The sequence below is a fragment of the Anarrhichthys ocellatus genome, unplaced genomic scaffold (genome assembly GCF_004355925.1).
Source record: "Anarrhichthys ocellatus isolate YVR2014 unplaced genomic scaffold, GSC_Weel_1.0 scaffold47, whole genome shotgun sequence".
NCBI lineage: Eukaryota > Metazoa > Chordata > Actinopteri > Perciformes > Anarhichadidae > Anarrhichthys > Anarrhichthys ocellatus.
In genome coordinates, this window is record NW_022280077.1 from 1,667,642 (window position 1) to 1,686,837 (window position 19,196).

The following is a 19,196-nucleotide window of genomic DNA, read 5'->3' on the forward strand; positions in this document are numbered from 1 at the left end:
TTAGTTTTAGATTGTGAGAGTAAAATAACACAATCAGAAGTATAACAAACGACGTTTAATCTTTACAATCCAATGAAATCATCATGTTATGAAAATTACCGAAGTATCATTACAGTTAATTGTAAGTATATTCCCAGCCTGATCAAACGAGCGAATGTAGGTGAAGTAGAAGGTTTGACCTACTTTCTAAATAGTGTAAAATATTCAGGATCAGTGACCGCAGCATGGATTAGCAAAGTTAGAACTTTGATCCGAGCTGTTTACATTCTGTCCTGTTGGCAGTTCAATAATTAGTAGATTTGTAAAGGAGAATGAGTGTGACATGAGTAGCATTAGATAAGACATGTTTTAACTCCTGCGGACATGAGTCAACTTCATTCAGCGGGTATAAATACAAACAGAATCAGTGCATTGTGTGAACATAATGGCGTATGAGAAATGAAGAGTTACAGGAGATTTTGCAATAGTTGATAAATGCATAAAACGGATGAACAGCTTGAAAAGACTGTCTTATTATAAAAACAGTTTTTTTTTTTTTTTTTTTTGTTTAAGAGCAATTGAATAAAAGCAGGATAATACTGTCAATGGTATCAACCAACGATTGTTCAAGACGCATTCTTCAGCTGGCTGAGAAGCGGTGTTAGTGGCTTTATGGTGGGCTGTATACCCGAAACAATAAAAACATCTAAACTAAAGCAGTGCATACACACACACACGGGCGTCTTTGGTTCAGCTGTAGTGTACGGACTCTGATCGTTTACAATGTGTCATCGTAGCTGAGGTAATAAGTTAAACAGTAAGCACCAATCCACATTTAACACAAGAATACTTGATTTCCCATAAAGCTGTTGACTTCATTATGGGGCTTCTCTTGTTTTTATCTACAGTGGGACTTTTCACTCAAAGCTCAAGGCATCACAGTCGTTGCATATCTGAGCTCTGTGGCTCGGCGGGAAAGTTTTACATTGATTTGAATCGGTATTTCAGATCCCCCTTTGTTTGGTTTAGTACATGGATAGCAAGACGACACTAGACCACTGTCAATGCAACAACTTGTTTGCGTGTCCCTCACAAGTTCTTCATGCAGACCTGGCAGCGGCTGATGCGTGACAGGAGCTGGCCTGCTTTGAGTGTCTCTGATGCCGGCGCAGTGTGGAACGACTGATCTACGGAGGTTAGCCAGAAACTGTTCTTGTTAGCGAAGTAGTGGCATGTGCCTTTAGCCCCGTTACACTCAATGAAGGGTGTTGTGCGGAAGTCCTCCAGGCAAGAGCCAGGCGACGACAAGGACTGACCTCCGCCTTCATTTCCTGCTGCTGTGTGCTGTGGAGAAACGAGGTGAGAGGGGAAGAAATGAGGAAGGTGTGTCTAGTATTCATAGCATCCTACACTTCCCACACTGACACTTGACAAGGCCTTTTCATGAGACGCTTCCTGTCTGGTAAACACTCGCATCTCTCGTTCTCCACATTGCCAGTTTGTAACACAGGCGTTCTAGTCTCCAATACAATATGTTTTTATATTTCCCAAAGCTACTCCACAGCAGTTTTTACAACTGAATAGTAGTAGCCATCAATAGTAAAGTGAAAACACATAGTGCCTATAAAACTTTTGTTATGGTAGTTGCATCAAGGTCTCACAATTGACAATAAAATGATAATGATGCTTAAAATCCCGCACATAGCCATTTAAACACATTTATCTAGGAAGACCAGAACTCACCATGATGAAAGAGTAACCGATCCACAGGCTGCGCCAGCCAGCGGGACACTGTGGGATGGTGATGTCCTGGCTGTGGATCGCGATGGCAACTGATGGAGCTTCGCATACTGAGCAGCGGCTGATGTACGGTTTGATCTCTCCCTCTTCTACAGGCATCATGGGAAGAGGAGCAGTCGTCGACAGCCAGTAGGACTTGTCATTTCTGCTGGCATAGTAACAAATGTCTCCAGGATTGCAGTACAGGAAGGGCATGCTGTTGAACCGTGGGAGGCAGGAGCCAGCCAAACCTGCAAAGGACAAACCACCAAATTATACACATTTCATACACACACAAAGTACACAATGAATAAATGGCATTAAATAAGACTGACATGATTAAACATTTAAAACAGATTCAAAGTATGAGAGAAAAAAGAAGATATAGCTGAGCTCAATTTCTTAATCTTGCTTTAAACTGAACCTAGCAGCCACTGTGCCATATGTGAGATAATGGCAAATGCTAACATGTAGCATAAAACAGTAGAGAAGAACAATAAAGTCAGTTAACTGACTCGGTAACGTCAATTATCCAGCAACATCTACCTGAACATTAGCTAACATTGGCCACCATGAACTACAGGTCATACCAGACTAAGTCAAGCTGTATCAGAAAAAAAACTTGAAACCCAAAGGGTGCATAATATAAGGTATGAATTCATCTTTTAACTTGTTATAGGAATGATGTGTTTTTTCTTCTTTTTAAAGTTACATAGTCTTGCTTTATAACAAATGGGAGGACGTAATTTTTCCTAAACAAAGTACTTTCTGTTTCTGAAATAAGGTGATGTTGGAAAATCTAATCCGGTTGTCCGGTCTATCTTTATTGTTTTACCTGAGGAAGAAGCAGCACTGAAACGAGAGCGGGGATTACATTTCTCATGATTAATTTGAAAGTCTTTCTGAATTTCTCACATTTAGCGAAAGAAGGTGAAAGATAAAGCAGATCTTCACAAATAAGTTCTCCGTTAAGCTGTGTTCTGCCTCTTGTGCATAGTGTATTCATTTAGAGACTAAATGTGATTACACTGATGGAAAGTCAAGCAGGCCTGAACTGGAACACCCAATTGAATTAGACTTTTAAGATGTGAGGACCAGCAGTGGAAATGAGTTGATCACAACTGAGAACACTGCTAGCACTGCCTCAGTACACGAGAGATGACCGTGAGAGACCGTGAGTGTTAATGAAAAGCAAGTCTGTCCTTTTCTGTCATCCGTCATGTATATTTATAGGACAGAGTATTTTAAAAGGTCACTATGTCACTCTCTCTTTTTTCCAGCCCCATCGTGCCATTAAAGCTCAATTTGAAATGTGAAATATAAGCGCGATGACACCGGCTGGTCTAGATTGGCCCCTCATCTAACTCTGCCAGCAGCGAGATGTGATGAGGCCGATTGCTCTGGAATGTCTTCTGGTTCATTGGATCACAATGTCTGTTCTGACAGGGCCGCACTATAACAAGCTCACACTGGCATATATGCCGTAGCTCACCCTCACTTACCAAGATCCTGGTTGTGGGCCTTTTCCTGGCCCTCAAAGTACAGCAGGCTGTAGCCGTCCCAGAGTTTAGACATACCCACAGGACACATGGGTGTCTGTTCTGATTGGCTGTGTTTCACCAGCAAGTAACCCACGCTGACGCTGCGGCCCGGCATACCAGGTAGCCCACGGGTACCAGGGTTGCCGCGGTGACCTATTGAGGATTATATAATGCATTCATTCACGCTGGTACTGTACACACCTGACACATGCAGCACTGTGTAACATGTTTACAATATGTATCATGCAAGTCAGATTTTACTTGCAGAGATGTCCTCATGCATGTGACTCTAAAGCGGTCATGGCTTCAGTCAAAACATCTCCGCTAAAATAATTACATAATGATATAAACAGACCTTGGGGAACTCTTTATTTCCCAGCTCAATGCTTTTAATGCTTATTTAGTCACTAAACCAACTCTCACACAAAATAACAAGAAAACCGTCTTGGTAACTGGTTCCCTGATTAGGAGTCTCCACCTACTTTCAATCTTTTAATTCAGGTTTATTAACCCTAATCCGAGTCTGCCCCACAGTGTCATACGCACCTGCCATGCCCTGCAGGCCGGGGTGGCCCACTTTTCCATACTCTCCACGAAATCCAGGTGTTCCTGGTCGACCACTAATCCCAGGCATGCCCTTCTGCCCACTGGGTCCTACGAAACCTGTACAGAAAGAGGATAGGCGCTGGTAGTCAGAAAGTCAGTCTATATAATGACGTCATACTAAATGATGCACGATATTCATGTTTATGCTTTCATTTGAATGGCCAGGAGCATTTATATTTAACAGGTATTAAAACCTAATTATTAGTTATTTACGACTTTTTCAATTTTATACCATTTTGAACCATTATCACTCATGTAGATATCAGCCCAAAAGACTTGCTATAGCTGAATAATTACCTTATTATTTACACATGTTACAGCCTTCATTTGAACATTTAATTATTTGGATGCTCTCCAATTTGTTTTAACGCAGAGCAAGAAGGTGCCGCGATAGCAGGGGAAACCCTAATTTTAGAGCTAATGCATGAGAACTGTGAGAGGAGGAAGAGGGCGTGAGGCAGTGTATGGATGACCCATAACCAGATTACTATAGTTTATGATAAGGCAGGACAGCGATGATGAAGGAAACGAGTGAGGATCTACCACATTGACTCCGCGGAGGTTCATATGAGACGTATAAAATATATTTTAATAATATATATTTCATAAATTTCCATTGCAGTTAAACAATAGGCCTACAGAAGAAAAACAGCACTTCCTGCCCCACTGATACATGTATGTTGCTGAGCCGGACATTTTTTTAGGGATGGTCAACAGCAGAATGTTTAATTAGAACAACTAACCTGAATCACCAGGGGGGGCATGTGGCCCTGGATCCCCTCTGAACCCCTTTGGTCCTTGGATACCATATGGTCCTCCTGGGCCCCTTTCTCCTGAAATTCTGATGGGAATGGGAGGAGGACCCTGGTTTCCTGGAACCCCATGAGAACCTGCAGCACAGAAAGATCACGTAATGAATCAGACAAAAAAACATAAAAGGCCACGTCTGGTAACGTAACGAGTGAGCAGTCTGCACGTTATATGAAAGTGTACAATTTACCTTGAAGTCCAGTGTTTCCTTTTGGACCAGCTGGCCCTCTTTCTCCCTTCACACCAATAACACCAGGAATTCCCATTACTCCTTGCTCTCCTTTTACTCCTGTAAAAAGGATATCAAGATTGTAGTACACAGATCGCAGCTGGTGATCCTATTATCAAGCTGCAGACAGGTGCACAATATTACAGGCCCAGACATAATTATCAGTTGAATGCCAGCAAAGCATGTATTACTTCCAACTTTGGCTCTTTAAGGTACATTTTCATTTTAGCTCATTGTTTTCTTTGCAATAGTAGAGTGCTGCAGGGATGACGTTTCTTAGTAAGCCAACACGGAAGTTACCCTCGACAAAAAGCTAATGGGATATTTCCATTGGATTTGGGATTATCGCAGAATATAATCTCTGTGGCAAATAAACCATATTGCACGTTTTGTTCAGCAAAATAATCTAAACTGAATGCAATCACCAGAAGTAAAACGCTTTTTTAAGACACTTAAAAGCTTCCAAATTCACGAGTGGGGTATTTACTGATGCATTTTATATGTAGAGCAAAATTTAAATGTCTCGCTTGTGTTAACTTATTTCAGACATCTAACCAAAAACACATTCAAAATACCCATTGAATTTGAGTTGAGGAAAACGGAAGTTCAAAAATGATGACTCAGGTTTTAGGACTTCTTGCAGCACACTATTTGTGGTATTTTAAGCATTCTGACATGTTTAGGTTATTTGACTGTTGAAATTGTGAAACTGTAAAAGGTATACTATATTTTATACCTTGTCATATTTTACATACATGATTATGCTGCGTTGAATGTTGTCCTGTTTGTCCTGCACTATAAACTCACCGAGGCAAGATCCTAATAGCAGTTGTTGTTCTGGCAATAATGTTAACTCAACTGAACTGACAGCAATTAGTATAGGTAGTGTTAAAATGTCTGCAGCAATAAGTGATACATTATTGCCAACTTATCATGAGAGAATACTGTGGTATTATGTCTCAAGTGACTATATCACATTATATTTTTTATTGATTATTTGCTCCAACTAGAATCATCATCTTCATAATAATCATCCATGGCCTGACACAACAATGGGAGTTTAAGATGTGCTACTGCAAACATTTCACTTGTCATTTGAACACAAGCCACGGTTAAAAGGTTTATTCTTGAAAAGATCCAACAACTCATGCTTACCTTTCTTCCCAGAAACACCATTTGGCCCCCTGTATCCAAATGAACCTTGGCTTCCTTTGAATCCTTTCCTACCAGGGACTCCAGGAAACCCACCGGATCCATGTACACCTTTTTCACCAAGAGGGGCATCTACACCAGGAAGTCCTCTGGCTCCAGGGAAACCTGAGAAACAAATTGTTTAGGATTAACAAATATAGTTAGTATATAAAACAAACAAGAATTCCCCAGCATCAAAACCAACCATTTAAACATCAATGCACCCAGACAATTATGCAGAACCCAATAACCAAATTAAGTTACACTACTATCTTTCTTAATGCTGAAAATTGTGCTTTTTAGGGGTGTAGAAAATATTGATACGCTGGAGTATTGCGATATTATGTTTATTGATACTGTATTAATTCTCAAAATCATTGTATCATGTAAATTGAATCAAAAGTTTACATGCAATGATTTTAAAAAATGGTAATATATCCCCTTGTCTACAGTATTGCAATATATTGAATCGTAACCCCTGTATCACGATACGTATCGCATCGCCAGATTCTTGCCAAAACACAATGCTTCCCTCTATTTATTCTACAGCTACTGTGAGTTATATTCAAATACAGTTCCTACAGATAATGTGAACACTACTACAGGTCACAGCCATAGCATAAAATGTGTACCAAAAAGAGGAAAGGGGAGAGAGATTAAGCTCTGGTTCTTTTAACAATGGCCTTCTTTGATCCCACTGTATCTTCTCACCTTGGTACCCGTTAGGTCCTATAGAACCAGGGTCACCACTGCGTCCTGGTCTGTCTGGGGTCCCGCTTGGTCCTTCGGGGCCACGCAATCCTGGCAGTCCAGGTTGACCATGGTCACCTGAACAAGTAAAACATGGGATTGTTTCAAGTCTTAAGATGGTGAAACCCAATAACAACATATGTTATGTGTTGCCGTGCATCACTGGTTCTTTTATTGAGAGCTCAGCAGGTTTCTGAGTTGCCATATTAATGTAGAAAGAGTATGGAGTAATGGCTAACCTACAGGTCCTTGGAAGCCTTTCAAACCCGCTGTGCCAGGAACACCTGGCTGGCTGTTGGGGTCGCCAACCTCTCCCTTCTCTCCTTTGCTTCCTGGTTCCCCAGCTGGTCCAGTGGTATCCAGACCTGATTAAAATATGAACAGTAAACTTTTGTCTAACTCCTGAGGTCTTTACGTAACAGAAAAAATTAGAAATGGTTTCTACTGCACTTGATGTAGTGAAAAACGTAGAAATATACATTGATTGAGTTTACCAATTACAAAAGTGTTTAGTCATTACTGAAAGCATGGTTTATAACACTGGATATTAGTGACTAAATAAGCAGCAAATAAAGTTAAACAAACATACTTAGGTATTATTTCTTCAGAGTTTAACACTCAAGTACATGAGTACTGTATAGATGTGGTTTAATCAGATTTGATTGACAGTGACCGAACAAACCACCACCGCCAACAACTGTCGTCAGATTCAAATGTTGCTTAATCCAGATTGGAGCACAGAAGTATGTGACTTCACTATTTTCTAACAAAACCTGCCCCTGAGAAGAGTCCGTCTGAATACAGAAATCTCTCATGAGAAATAAGAAAAACACCTGTAACTTGCAGTACCGTGCAGACAATTGTACTGTTCATGTTGGAGCTCATTATTCATAGTACGAAGATGTCTGAGAAAATACCTTTTAGGGCCTTTAAACTGTACGTAATCTATATTAAACAGTATCTTTAAAAATGCACATAGAGATTGTTTTTATGCACTGGGTTGAATACCTGGTGTTCCTGGGATACCCTTTTGTCCTTTCAGTCCATGTAATCCATAAAGTCCCTTCAGGCCAGGGAAACCTGCACACATTTGCACAGTTCAGATGGAGGAACATGGTGGACAACAAGTATGTAGTTGAAAGAGAAAGAAAGAGAAGATGCTGGTCTGGTTATGTTACCTTTGCTTCCTGGGAAGCCAGGAAAACCGGGATGTCCATCTTTTCCAGAGGGTCCAGGAAAGCCTTTCAGACCTTGGTTACCAGGAGTTCCCTTTTGCCCATCAGAGCCTGCAGGAAACAAAAATGTTGTGTACAAGTTGCAATGTAATTCTGCCACAATGTCCAGTATACCATTAAATAAGGGACGTGAATGGGAGTCTCTTACCTGGGAACCCTCCTGTTCCTGGATCACCTGGCTCTCCCCTTTTCCCTTCGATTCCATCAAAACCAGATAAACCACCGTCTCCTATTTGTCCAATTAAACCTTTCTGGCCTGTAAAGGAGGTATCAAACATCTCATATCACCCACAAATGAGCCTCTAATTGTTCAGTGGTGCCAATCAACACCAGAAGAGAAGAAACAAAAGCTGTATGAACTCATGTTTGTACCTGGTTCTCCTGGAAGACCATGCTCTCCTCTCAATCCGGTGGTTCCTGGAAGGTCTATGCGCAGGCCTTTCTCACCTGTAATCAAAATTTTCATCACAATCACTTTATAATTAGTACCCAGATCTCCATCCGTCTGGAGTTTGAGTTTGAGGCGGTACCTTTGAGACCCCTCCTTCCTTTGTCTCCTGATGCTCCGTAGGCACCAGGACTTCCTTTAACTCCCTGAAAACAAATGCGCAATTTATAAGACTATATCATGTTTTTATGAGATGTTGCAATGAAAGAAATGTATTGAACATTTATTTGTAGCTACAAAACATTAAAGTGGCTCTTTAATGCAGAATAATCAACATGGACTGAGAGTATGGCTCTGCTCACCCTGTTGCCTTGCATTCCCTCAAAACCAGTAATTCCTCGATTTCCAGTTAGGCCGGGCATTCCTTTTATCCCAGACAACCCCTCTGCACCCGTATCTCCGTGGTAACCTTTCTTATTGCTGGGGTCTCCAGGAAGACCATGAGTTCCCCCGTAGCCCGGCACACCGGGCAAACCCTTAATACCTGTGGAACAGAGTAGGATGTGAGGAAGTGAGGCGTGAGAGGACAGAGGAGGTGAGAAGGAAAGAGTGACTGGTATCAGATTGTAGCTGCTCACCTCTCGGTCCGGTAAAACCTTGATTTCCATATTGTCCGTGGTCGCCCTTGGCTCCCTTCATGTCAACAATCATCTGGGCAGGGATGTGAGGGATATCCCCGGATGGCCCTCTCAAACCACGATCACCTGGCAGAGATGGTAAGTCAAACAGTTAATGAGGTGGTTTCACACACACAACAGACTCATTTTTATGACAGAACAGTCTCACCTTTCTCTCCACTTCGACCCTTCACTCCATTTACGCCAACTTGACCCAGAACTCCAGGTTCTCCGCCGAACCCACTGAAGCCCTTCACCCCTAGATTACCCCTGATCCCCTCAAAACCTGACATGCCGGGAGACCCTTTGTTTCCTGGGAAAGAGAGGGACCATCAGACGTCACTGAAAAAACGGACTCTTCTGACCAAATTGTGGACAAATCGTATAGGCTACATAGATTTGATGTGATATAATTGGATTACTGGATTATATTTTCAAAGTAAATATCTGAGAAACAAACCTTTTATTCCTGGAAGTCCTGGACGTCCATCTGCACCCGACTGTCCCACTTCACCTGATGGGCCAGGCTCTCCAACGACGCCATCATCACCGTAATTTCCCGGGCTGCCTTTTAATCCTATCGGACCTGGAGGGCCTGGGTCTCCTTCAGTTCCCCTCTCTCCAGTGAAACCTGGTGAGCAGGATGCCAGAAACGGGAACAGGGACATCAGACATGAACAAGAACATTTCTGAGGGAGAGTGTGTCGCTGTGCATGCTAACCTGGCTGTCCAGTACTCCCACGTGGGCCGGGTAGACCTGCTTGTCCAGGATCACCGGGGTAGCCGTACTTGCCTGCTGGCCCAGGTCTCCCCTCCTCCCCCTGCAGGCCTAGAGGGCCACTCTCACCCTTGAAGCCGATCATACCAGGCATGCCGGGTACTCCTGGAGGAATGGATGAATAAGAACTTTAGATAGTAGCTTATTCTTCCAAATGATGCCACTAACACTGGAAGTAAGGCAACAAGGCAAAGAGACAGGAATCTGAAATAGACTGTTATGTTTGAACATAAGTAAGTGACAGAGTGAGGGCATTGCTAACCTGGATAGCCAAATGGTCCTGGATCACCAATAGGGCCTTTATTCCCTTGAATCCCAGGCAATCCTGTGTCACCAAGTGGTCCTGACGATGCTCCAAAAATCTCTCCATGAACACCCTTCTCACCTTGCGCCCCGTACCGGCCTCTTACACCAGGCACACCAGGGGTTCCTACTGAACCTTTGCTGCCAGGAACCCCCAAGGCTCCACGGGGGCCGGAAAAACCTGTATTAGAAAAAAACTTAACGTTAATTGAAAAAAATTATCTGCACCAATCAAAGATCAGATCATCAATTCTATCGATCTGGCTACTGCCCCGTAAGTCGTTTCTTGTCACTTCTTACCTGGTGGTCCAGAACGGCCACCAAAGCCTTGATCTCCTGTTTCTCCTTTTTCTCCGACTGCTCCGAATGGACCCTGTGGTCCTTTTTGGCCCGGAGGACCTGTTGTTTCCCGAAATAAAAACAGGGCGTCAAAAATCACTCAAAGCAGGAGCCCTGAAGTCAACATTCAGCAATATTTTTTTGTTGTGTTACCTGGGAAACCTGGTAGTCCACTGGGTCCTGGAGGTCCAGGCAGCCCAGGTGGTCCAGGATAGGAATTGCAAGGACCTGAGAGTAAAATTGTCTTTAGGGCAACATCATGGCTGTATGTAAAAGTTTAAACTGTTTATGTGGAGTGTTTTTCCCGACATGGCATCTTCATTACATTAGCTGGTCTGTCATTACACGAAATCGCAAATTGTAAATAATTTAAAAATCGTCATGCACACAAGCCAAATAATCCAGAAGCAACAGCACAACAGAGTTGTTTCAAAGAGAGCAATATGGTGAAAACATTATTATACCAGCTACCTGTTACATCCACCTGTCCTCCATCTCCTGTTGGACTACAGCCGCCTTTCAGTTGCAGATGAGAGAGAATGAAAGAGACAGAGAGAGAGAGAGAGAGGGGCATTCGAAACAGGAGTTACTCAAAAGCACAAGCATTATCTCAAACAAGCTTCGCTGCAGCTTGTTTGAGGGATGCAGCCCCTGCATCAAGCTGACATCAAGAGGCGAAGAAAGAAAAGTAAATAAAATGGAAAAATATACTCGTCATGCTTCCTCCTTTTCTCACAAGCTATTAATGTTCATTCCCATTCCTCACTGCTTTTGCATATTAAGAGAGGAGAGGTAAAATGAAATACCTAGTAGAGTAAAAACTGGTCAAATATTTGTAAAGACAGTGACGGAGAAATATGCATCACCATATTGAGGTTGAATAAAAAGGACAGAAGGAGGCAGTCAGCCACCTCTCACCTGGGGTGCCAGGTGTTCCTGGAACTCCATGATAGCCTGCGAGGCCATCGTCACCAGGTAAACCGCGTTGGCCTTTGAGCCCTCCAAGGACTGTACCGTCGGTCCCAATTGTCCCGGGTGCACCAGTTCGACCAGGCCGACCTGGGAAACCTTTGTCTCCTACGACTCCTCTGGGACCTTCTCCCTGTTGACATCAACCAGCATCATCAGGGAAATGAGCAAAAAGAGATAATATCACTTTGAATATAACGCTAATATGAAACTGCCAATATGACTGGTGGACTCACTGGAAGACCTCGGCTCCCAGGGATACCAGGCAAACCATTTCGGCCTGGAGCACCCAACGCTCCTGGCTCACCGTCTCGCCCGTGATCCCCTTGATCTCCAGGATATCCTGCAGGGTACACAGACACACACACACACACACACACACACACACATACACATGCATAGACATACACATACAATCAGTACAGCATGCACAGACAAAGCAGAGGGATCACTGTCTGTTTTCTGGCCCACTTGACCAAAGGTGCTGATCTGAAATGAAACCAGGTACACTGCACCTTTCTGTGAGGCCACAGTCGCGTCCCCTTTTCGACCCCGCAGACCCGGCAGACCGCTGACCCCAGGAAATCCCTGTGAGACAGCACAACAAAAGTGTGAGGAAACAGAGAAGGGCTCAAAATGAACGACGGAAAAGAAAGAATGGAGATGGCTCGATTATTCTTACAGGCAACCCGTCGTCTCCTTGGGGACCTGGCTCGCCTACATCACCCTCCTGACCAAACTCTCCAGTCATCCCAGCATCACCACCATCACCAGCAGGGCCAGGTAGCCCCGGTGAAGAGTTTACCACAGCGCAGTCACACACCCCGTGATCACCTAAATGTACACAACATTGCACCCACAGGTCAGAAACATAGAGTGTTATAGAGTATATTAACATCAATTTAACTGATTCTCTTACTCAAAGAAAATTGAATGGAGGAGTAAGTACTTCAGAAATCTATATCTTTCTGTGTTATTAATCAAAAATATATCATAACAATCTTCCTCAGCATGAAACAGCACCTTTCCCTCCTTTAAAGCCTGCATTGCCGGGCCTTCCTCTCCCACCAGAAGCCCCTTTGAAGAACTCAGCCCCTAGAGACGAATAGAAATAGAGACAAATAGAATCACAGTAAAGGTATAGATTAGTATGAATAGTAACATTCGCTCACTCACTCGCTCATTCACTCATTCACTCACATGTTCCTTTGGGTCCTGGAGGGCCCCTGGCCCCCGGGCGCCCGCTGGAACCTGGGGGTCCAGCACCGTCAGCAGGGCGTCCTGGTTCCCCTGGTTGGCCTTTATCTCCTGGATCCCCCTTTATACCAAATGGCCCCATGAAATCCCAAACTGACAGATACAAAAGGAGATTAAAAGGAACATTGATGTTAAACTCCTGACTGCTCAGGTGATCAAAGGTTTGACTTATCTTGGAGAGCAGCAGTTGTGACCATGTTATATTGTGTCACATGTAAAGTAGCCTAAATGTTTTTTAAAAAAACGATATGTTGTAATGTTATCTTGTATGTTTCGTATTCATTTCAGTAATTGATGGTTTGTATAAAAAATAATCTGGACCGAACCTCATGTACCTTGTAGAGTGGGCAGTCTGAAATCTATCTGAGGTTTCTACTGGAATCTTCTACTAGAATCTTAAATTAATTTCAGGGTGATTCTATTTTAAGATCCACTTCACACATGCCTCATAGCCTCTTCTCCCTGTGTAGTGTTATAAGTAGGTAGTAGTAGTAGTAGTAGTCCACCTACCAGGTCTTTGTGATACTGAGGATGTTGTTTGGTTGACTCCACTATTTTACATATGACACTAAACATAATTTATTATGTAAGTTAATATTGTCATTATGTCTCTTATATCACACTGTACTTTTTCAAGTTTTTGTTGAGTTTCTTATTATGTGGGGCAAGAGTCTAAAGGTAAAGGGTGACATATGATGTACAGACTGACAACTTTGTGATTTTGTGATATGAATAAATTAAATTGACCTCAGACTGTAACCATTGGAAGTGTCATACAGGCTACTGGTCCCTTTACTTGTATGTGGATGAATCTCTTGGCATAGCTTCGGTTTACATACGTTGTTGCTGTGTTTCAGAGGCGGGGCGTCCCGGGGGTCCGGGGAACCCTTGGTCTCCAACCGAGCCCCTCTCTCCCTGCGGACCCTGCTCACCAGAAGGACCGGGAGGACCACCTTATCAAAGTCAAAGCATAATAAAAAAAAAACCATTCATTAGCATCTTATGCTCATAGATGACACTGCTTGTAATTGCTTTAATCCATTCGTATGTAGCTCTGTAACACATTATACATGAAGGATTATAAATAGTTCTCTCCTGTTATATCCTCATTTGAATACTGTAATAATAATAACATAGACAGTTCTGTTTGTTTCATACTTCTGGAATACAAACAAATAATATTCTGTTCTTCTCCTTTGAGAAATAATTGGAAGACAACTTCGCAAGGGTTCATTGCCACATTCGTTTTTTTCCCAATGTATTTACTCCTTAAAGTACCCACAACTTCTTTCTTGAACACTTCTGTTTTTGCACTGACAAGATAGTGTAGTGTAGGTCTGTTAAAGTTCAGTAATGTCAGTAAGTTCCCCACAGGGTTTCACTTTATGTCAGCAACTATTTTTCTCATAGGACATGTTATCACGTGTCAGGCAGTTGGTTTCATCTTCAAACTATTTCTCTTTTCTCTTGGCTGATTATTTGACAGTTTCTCTGGTATGAATCATCTTACCTGATGGAGACCAGGGCCAAAGGGATCCTGATGGTATCAGTTCCCCTGGGTCACCTCTGTCTCCCTGAAACACATTAACTTAATATCACTCTTTCAGTATTCAGAGGCTGCAGTTTCACTTGTCATTTTAATGACGGAGATCACATGCTGGATGTGCACACATGGCTTCAGAAATCACTGTGACACATATCCTGCTATTCTTTTATGTCTGTTTTATCTCTTGTTTTACTTTTAATTTCTGATTCTTGTGGCTGGATTAACACCCGCAAGGTTCAAGAAAGATTTTAATCAGATAATAATGTGAACAAAATGTTTTTGATCATTTTTTTAAAGAATAAAGGTGCAAAATAACATGTTAATTATGCCTTTTCCCCAGGATTATTGACAATATAAAACCGTATGTAGAACAACCCATTCAGGTTAGATTCCACTAACGGGATGCATAGATTCATGACCCCAGTTCAGGGATAATGATCGAGTGTATTCTCACCTTAGAACCATCTCTACCTGTTGTTCCTTGGTCGCCAGTATCCCCCTGAAAGACAGTTGTCATCATGAAGTGATAAAATCAAATTTAATTAGGTAACACAATAATGATGCAACATCCCTCATTTTTCACACATGCATACCCATGGTCCAGGACGCCCTTTTGCGCCAGAAAAACCCTAGAACGGCATAAACAGCACTTTATATTAATTTAACACACAGAGGACAGTTCGTTGGTGAAATGAGTAGAGATGTGCCTGTGCTCACCCGTGATCCAGCATTGCCCATCATACCAGTTTCTCCTTTGTTGTCAGCCTGAAATAAAGCAAAAGAAAAGATGAGCGGAGGGACTGACATGCTCAGACGGTAATGTTAATGTATGTATCCATGTGCATGATCGTTCATGAGTGATCACATACCAGATCTCCTAATTCTCCTTTCAGACCTTTCTCGCCATCAGGTCCCTAAAATAATGAAAGAGGAGGATATTATTGAAGCTTGTATCAGTGTCCGTACCATCGTCATATTTATGTGATTTACGCGAATATGTGAAATTCAGATTTCAGAGACCATCTTTGAACATTACAACAGGTTGATGAATAAAGACGAACATGTTGAACATGTACAGACCGAGGGGGCTTGAACTAGCTGACGAGTAGAGTTTCCTGGATCCCCTGGTGGTCCGATGTCCCCCTGTGGTGGAAGTAGGAAATGCAACAAAAGTCAGCAAGGACTGATGTGACTGACATTATTATATATGACAATATTAGATTGTTAATGCTGATGCTGGAATGTGTAAGAAGTTTAAAAGGGGAAATGTCTCTTTAGTGGAACAACTCAGATAACTGTGACAAGGGGCTCCCACACTGTTTTTTCTGTAATTTGTAAAAAGCAGAAATTAAATCTCAGATTTTGTCTTTAAAATTGTATTATATTCTATGAGTTTATCATATGTTTTTTCAATGAAAAATCATAGTGGACAATGTAGTGGAGTAAAAAGTGCAACATTTTCTACTGAAATATAGTGGAGGAGAAGTAGCCAGTGTTGGACAAGCTACTTTAAAAGATTAGCTTTGCTTGCTACCATTTACCTCACACGTGAAGAAGTTGAATTACAGTAAAGCTACCCTCGGGAGAGATCTAGTCTGGTCCACTAAAGTTACTTCGAACAAGTTCAAACTACTTTGAAAAAATGATCAAATTGACAATGTGATGCAAAATTATAAAAAAAAATAATTCAAAAAGTCACTCAATGGAGTTTACTGTATTTCAACGGCCCACTTGTTCTCAGGTCATACATAAAATGAAAAAAAATAAAATACCCCGCTAGAAATGTTTTAACTTGCACCTTCTTAGACCGTTTGATCGACTTGAGCAACGGGGTCTGTCGTCTTACGTGTATACGTTTTGTAACATCTGAGAATCTTAACAACTAAAACAGTCTTCAATTTGCTGAAGACGATGACACTGTCGCTGTGTGAGCACTGAGCAACGCCTGCACTTTTGCACATGCAGGCACTACACAGAGGATAAAGGCCAGGGGTCTCATTCATAAAACAGAGCGGAGGATCCACACTAAATGTTTGCGTACGTTCAAAGGAGGAAATGCACGTACGGCAAAACATATTCAGATTTTTAAAGCCTTGCGCAATTTCCTTTTATAAATTCCAAATGAACCTATAAATGTGCGCAGCTGGTTTGGCCTCACATCCCACCTTCTATTTGCCCACATTCAACCATAAATGGTCAATGCAAAGCACCTCATGAATGTTGATGCATTGAAATGAGCCTGCTGATCAGTGGGTCTTTGCGGTGTATTACGGAGACTACAGAGAGGAAGAACACTCATTCCCTCCTAATTCTTCCATTTACGCAGTAATAACAGTGCCAGAATATCCATCGTGCAGCAAAACACATCACCAGTGTCACCATAGTATGTACTGTATATGTTTACAGCAATCAGACTGATTGCTTCTAAAATGATCGAGACAATCGGTGGCATTGTGATTAGGACTGATAATGACGATATGGAGTGATCGTACGAGAGCTGTCACTGGCTTTTTTCCCAGACTTTGCTAATTAACAGGATCCCTATGTGCAGGTGGTGAATATTTGCCAGGTGAGGTGACTGGAGAAGGTGTGTGACATCAATGCAATTACTCCTCTGATCCAGTGAGCGCTGACACTCTCATCAGATAGCAGGTTTCAGTTTGTCTGTGTACAGCTGTATCTGTCACTATGGAATAAACCCTAAATGAATAAATAAAGTCGTGTTCACTGCAGCGATTTTTCTCACAGATGCTTAATGAAAACTCATATCGTACTTGGTGAAATATGCACAGTATGAGAAGATTATTGCTCTGTTCTGCAGATCTTTAATGCTAGTTGACTGTGTTTTACAGCTGGTGATAATTTCATGACCACGAGTGTCGGTAGTTCAGTCTCTCCTCTGCTTTGAGGAGAGCAGACAGCGCTGATAAAATGTATTGAAATGTGCTGTTATGTACAGTTATCTACACTTAGAAATTTTAGATTTATACATTTTTATATAAATCACTTTATAAATGAGACCCCAGGTGTGTTTGTAGTTTTAATAGTTAACTACACAAAAATGGCAAAAAAGTAATTTAACTACTCAAATCACTATGCAAATATGAATGTAGTTGAACAAACAGCAAGCTACTGCAAAATGTAGTTAAACTACTAGTATAACTACATGTAGTTCACCCCAACAGCAGAAGTGGCATTATATGAAAATACTCAAGTAAAGTAAAATGATCTCAAAACTGCACTTAAGCATAGTAGTTAAGTAAATATACTTCAATCATTGCATGGGAAAGTAAAGATGAAGAGCTCAAGCTGAAGTGAAATTAATTCAGGATGTTCTCTGCAGCAACAGCAAACCATTTTGTTGTCATGGCATTTGCGTTACAGAAATACGTAGACTTGACTGATATATATTAGTAATGAATAATACAAACACAGTCACTCACTTGCTCTCCTCTAAATCCCTTCAGCACATTGGTCATGTTGCCCTGCCCAGAAAAACAAAACAACACTTGAAGTTGCATTCCTAAAGGGAAGTTCCTGTTTGATAAGATTTCATGCAGTATTAATACATCACGTTTGTATTATACTACATTAAATATATATCATTGTTGCCTTACCTTTGGTCCACGAGGACCGGGAGGCCCTGGGGGACCCTAGAAGAAGACACAAACAGGATCCTAATATGCACTTTTCATCATGATAGATGGAGCTTTACAAACTAAAATTAAAATTAAATTAAAATGCACACACACACACACACACACACCTTCGGTCCTGCTATGCCCCTGGTACCCTGCCATCCTGGGATTCCTTGAGGCCCCTGACAAAAATCAGATAAAAAGGCAGAAGAAGAGAAATATTGCAGCAACAGAAATTTTTGTTGTGCCAAAATGACAGGAATAAACCATTGTCTGATCATGTCTCAATGAAAAGCATCGAATAGTTTGAATAATGTGTCTTACAAATATTCCGTTGAACCCTGGTGTGCCTGGGTCTCCCTGTGGAGGGATGGTCATAGATTCATGAGGTTAATGAGATATTAATATACATATATAATTTTGTTACAGCAATATCAAGTCACTTATGAAAAAGCCAGTTGTGGTGTTCACTTCTCTTCCTCACCCTGAAGCGCTTCATGTACACACTCATCTCCAGAGAGTCGCCCTTCTGTCCCTTCCAGCCTGGTTGTCCCTGAAGGAGGAAAACAAAAAGAGAGTCATTGATGGTCACTGAGAGGAAATCAAACACTATGTATTATATAAATCACTATCCAAGTGTGGAGTTGTACTTACAGGAAAACCAGGTGAGCCGTTATAGCCGTGTTGCCCCGGGAACCCCGATTCTCCCTGCGTCCCGTTACAGCCGTCTGCACCTGGCTTCCCCCTGGGCCCAGCTTGTCCTGGGTGGCCCTGCAGAGTGAACGGCAATTCAGAACAGAACAGTACGAACACATCGCAGGCAGAATCAATACAGTGAGCTGCTCTGGCATTCATCCAGACTGCTGGATAGACTTACAGGAATGCCATCGTTTCCAGAAAATCCAGGAACGCCGGTCATTCCCTGCGGAGCGACAAGAACCACAAATTAAACAAGAGAACAAACAAGAGTGTTGTGACTTCTAACAATTGGATTAAAAAGAGAAGGATATTTTACCACATTGCCTTTAGGACCTATGATGCCACTACGGCCATGGTCACCTTTTTGCCCCTTCGGTCCTTCGATCCCAAGATCACCTGGTCTCCCCGAAGGCCCCTGGGGGCCCTGAGGACCAAGAGTCCCAGGGGTACCCTGAGATTGGAGATGTAGAAAAAAAATGTCA

General features: G+C 42.1%; 1 protein-coding gene across 2 annotated transcripts in view; it reads right to left on the reverse strand.

Moving 5' to 3' along the window:
- Positions 1 to 40: 40 nt before the first annotated feature.
- col4a2 (collagen, type IV, alpha 2) overlaps positions 41 to 19,196 on the reverse strand; it is a 59,883-nt gene continuing 40,727 nt past the window's right edge. Inside the window, exons 5-48 of one of the 2 annotated variants that reach the window (XM_031869451.1) lie at positions 19,031 to 19,165; positions 18,893 to 18,937; positions 18,670 to 18,786; positions 18,500 to 18,568; positions 18,340 to 18,375; positions 18,144 to 18,197; positions 17,995 to 18,030; positions 17,821 to 17,862; positions 15,458 to 15,520; positions 15,247 to 15,291; positions 15,095 to 15,142; positions 14,971 to 15,006; positions 14,832 to 14,876; positions 14,342 to 14,405; positions 13,671 to 13,784; positions 12,775 to 12,924; positions 12,598 to 12,669; positions 12,257 to 12,408; positions 12,090 to 12,162; positions 11,811 to 11,917; positions 11,524 to 11,707; positions 11,077 to 11,121; positions 10,759 to 10,833; positions 10,567 to 10,665; positions 10,226 to 10,447; positions 9,907 to 10,068; positions 9,646 to 9,816; positions 9,355 to 9,498; positions 9,147 to 9,272; positions 8,871 to 9,052; positions 8,651 to 8,714; positions 8,493 to 8,567; positions 8,269 to 8,376; positions 8,064 to 8,171; positions 7,894 to 7,965; positions 7,125 to 7,250; positions 6,847 to 6,963; positions 6,100 to 6,261; positions 4,906 to 5,004; positions 4,649 to 4,795; positions 3,846 to 3,962; positions 3,261 to 3,452; positions 1,723 to 2,009; positions 41 to 1,323 (exon numbers count right to left, since the gene is read on the reverse strand). In XM_031869451.1, coding sequence (XP_031725311.1) covers positions 1,069 to 1,323; positions 1,723 to 2,009; positions 3,261 to 3,452; positions 3,846 to 3,962; positions 4,649 to 4,795; positions 4,906 to 5,004; positions 6,100 to 6,261; positions 6,847 to 6,963; positions 7,125 to 7,250; positions 7,894 to 7,965; positions 8,064 to 8,171; positions 8,269 to 8,376; positions 8,493 to 8,567; positions 8,651 to 8,714; positions 8,871 to 9,052; positions 9,147 to 9,272; positions 9,355 to 9,498; positions 9,646 to 9,816; positions 9,907 to 10,068; positions 10,226 to 10,447; positions 10,567 to 10,665; positions 10,759 to 10,833; positions 11,077 to 11,121; positions 11,524 to 11,707; positions 11,811 to 11,917; positions 12,090 to 12,162; positions 12,257 to 12,408; positions 12,598 to 12,669; positions 12,775 to 12,924; positions 13,671 to 13,784; positions 14,342 to 14,405; positions 14,832 to 14,876; positions 14,971 to 15,006; positions 15,095 to 15,142; positions 15,247 to 15,291; positions 15,458 to 15,520; positions 17,821 to 17,862; positions 17,995 to 18,030; positions 18,144 to 18,197; positions 18,340 to 18,375; positions 18,500 to 18,568; positions 18,670 to 18,786; positions 18,893 to 18,937; positions 19,031 to 19,165 — 4,842 coding nt within the window. In that variant the 3' untranslated portion in view covers positions 41 to 1,068. The remainder of the gene's footprint in view (positions 1,324 to 1,722; positions 2,010 to 3,260; positions 3,453 to 3,845; positions 3,963 to 4,648; positions 4,796 to 4,905; positions 5,005 to 6,099; positions 6,262 to 6,846; positions 6,964 to 7,124; positions 7,251 to 7,893; positions 7,966 to 8,063; positions 8,172 to 8,268; positions 8,377 to 8,492; positions 8,568 to 8,650; positions 8,715 to 8,870; positions 9,053 to 9,146; positions 9,273 to 9,354; positions 9,499 to 9,645; positions 9,817 to 9,906; positions 10,069 to 10,225; positions 10,448 to 10,566; positions 10,666 to 10,758; positions 10,834 to 11,076; positions 11,122 to 11,523; positions 11,708 to 11,810; positions 11,918 to 12,089; positions 12,163 to 12,256; positions 12,409 to 12,597; positions 12,670 to 12,774; positions 12,925 to 13,670; positions 13,785 to 14,341; positions 14,406 to 14,831; positions 14,877 to 14,970; positions 15,007 to 15,094; positions 15,143 to 15,246; positions 15,292 to 15,457; positions 15,521 to 17,820; positions 17,863 to 17,994; positions 18,031 to 18,143; positions 18,198 to 18,339; positions 18,376 to 18,499; positions 18,569 to 18,669; positions 18,787 to 18,892; positions 18,938 to 19,030; positions 19,166 to 19,196) is intronic. The other variant, XM_031869452.1, reaches the window with a different exon arrangement.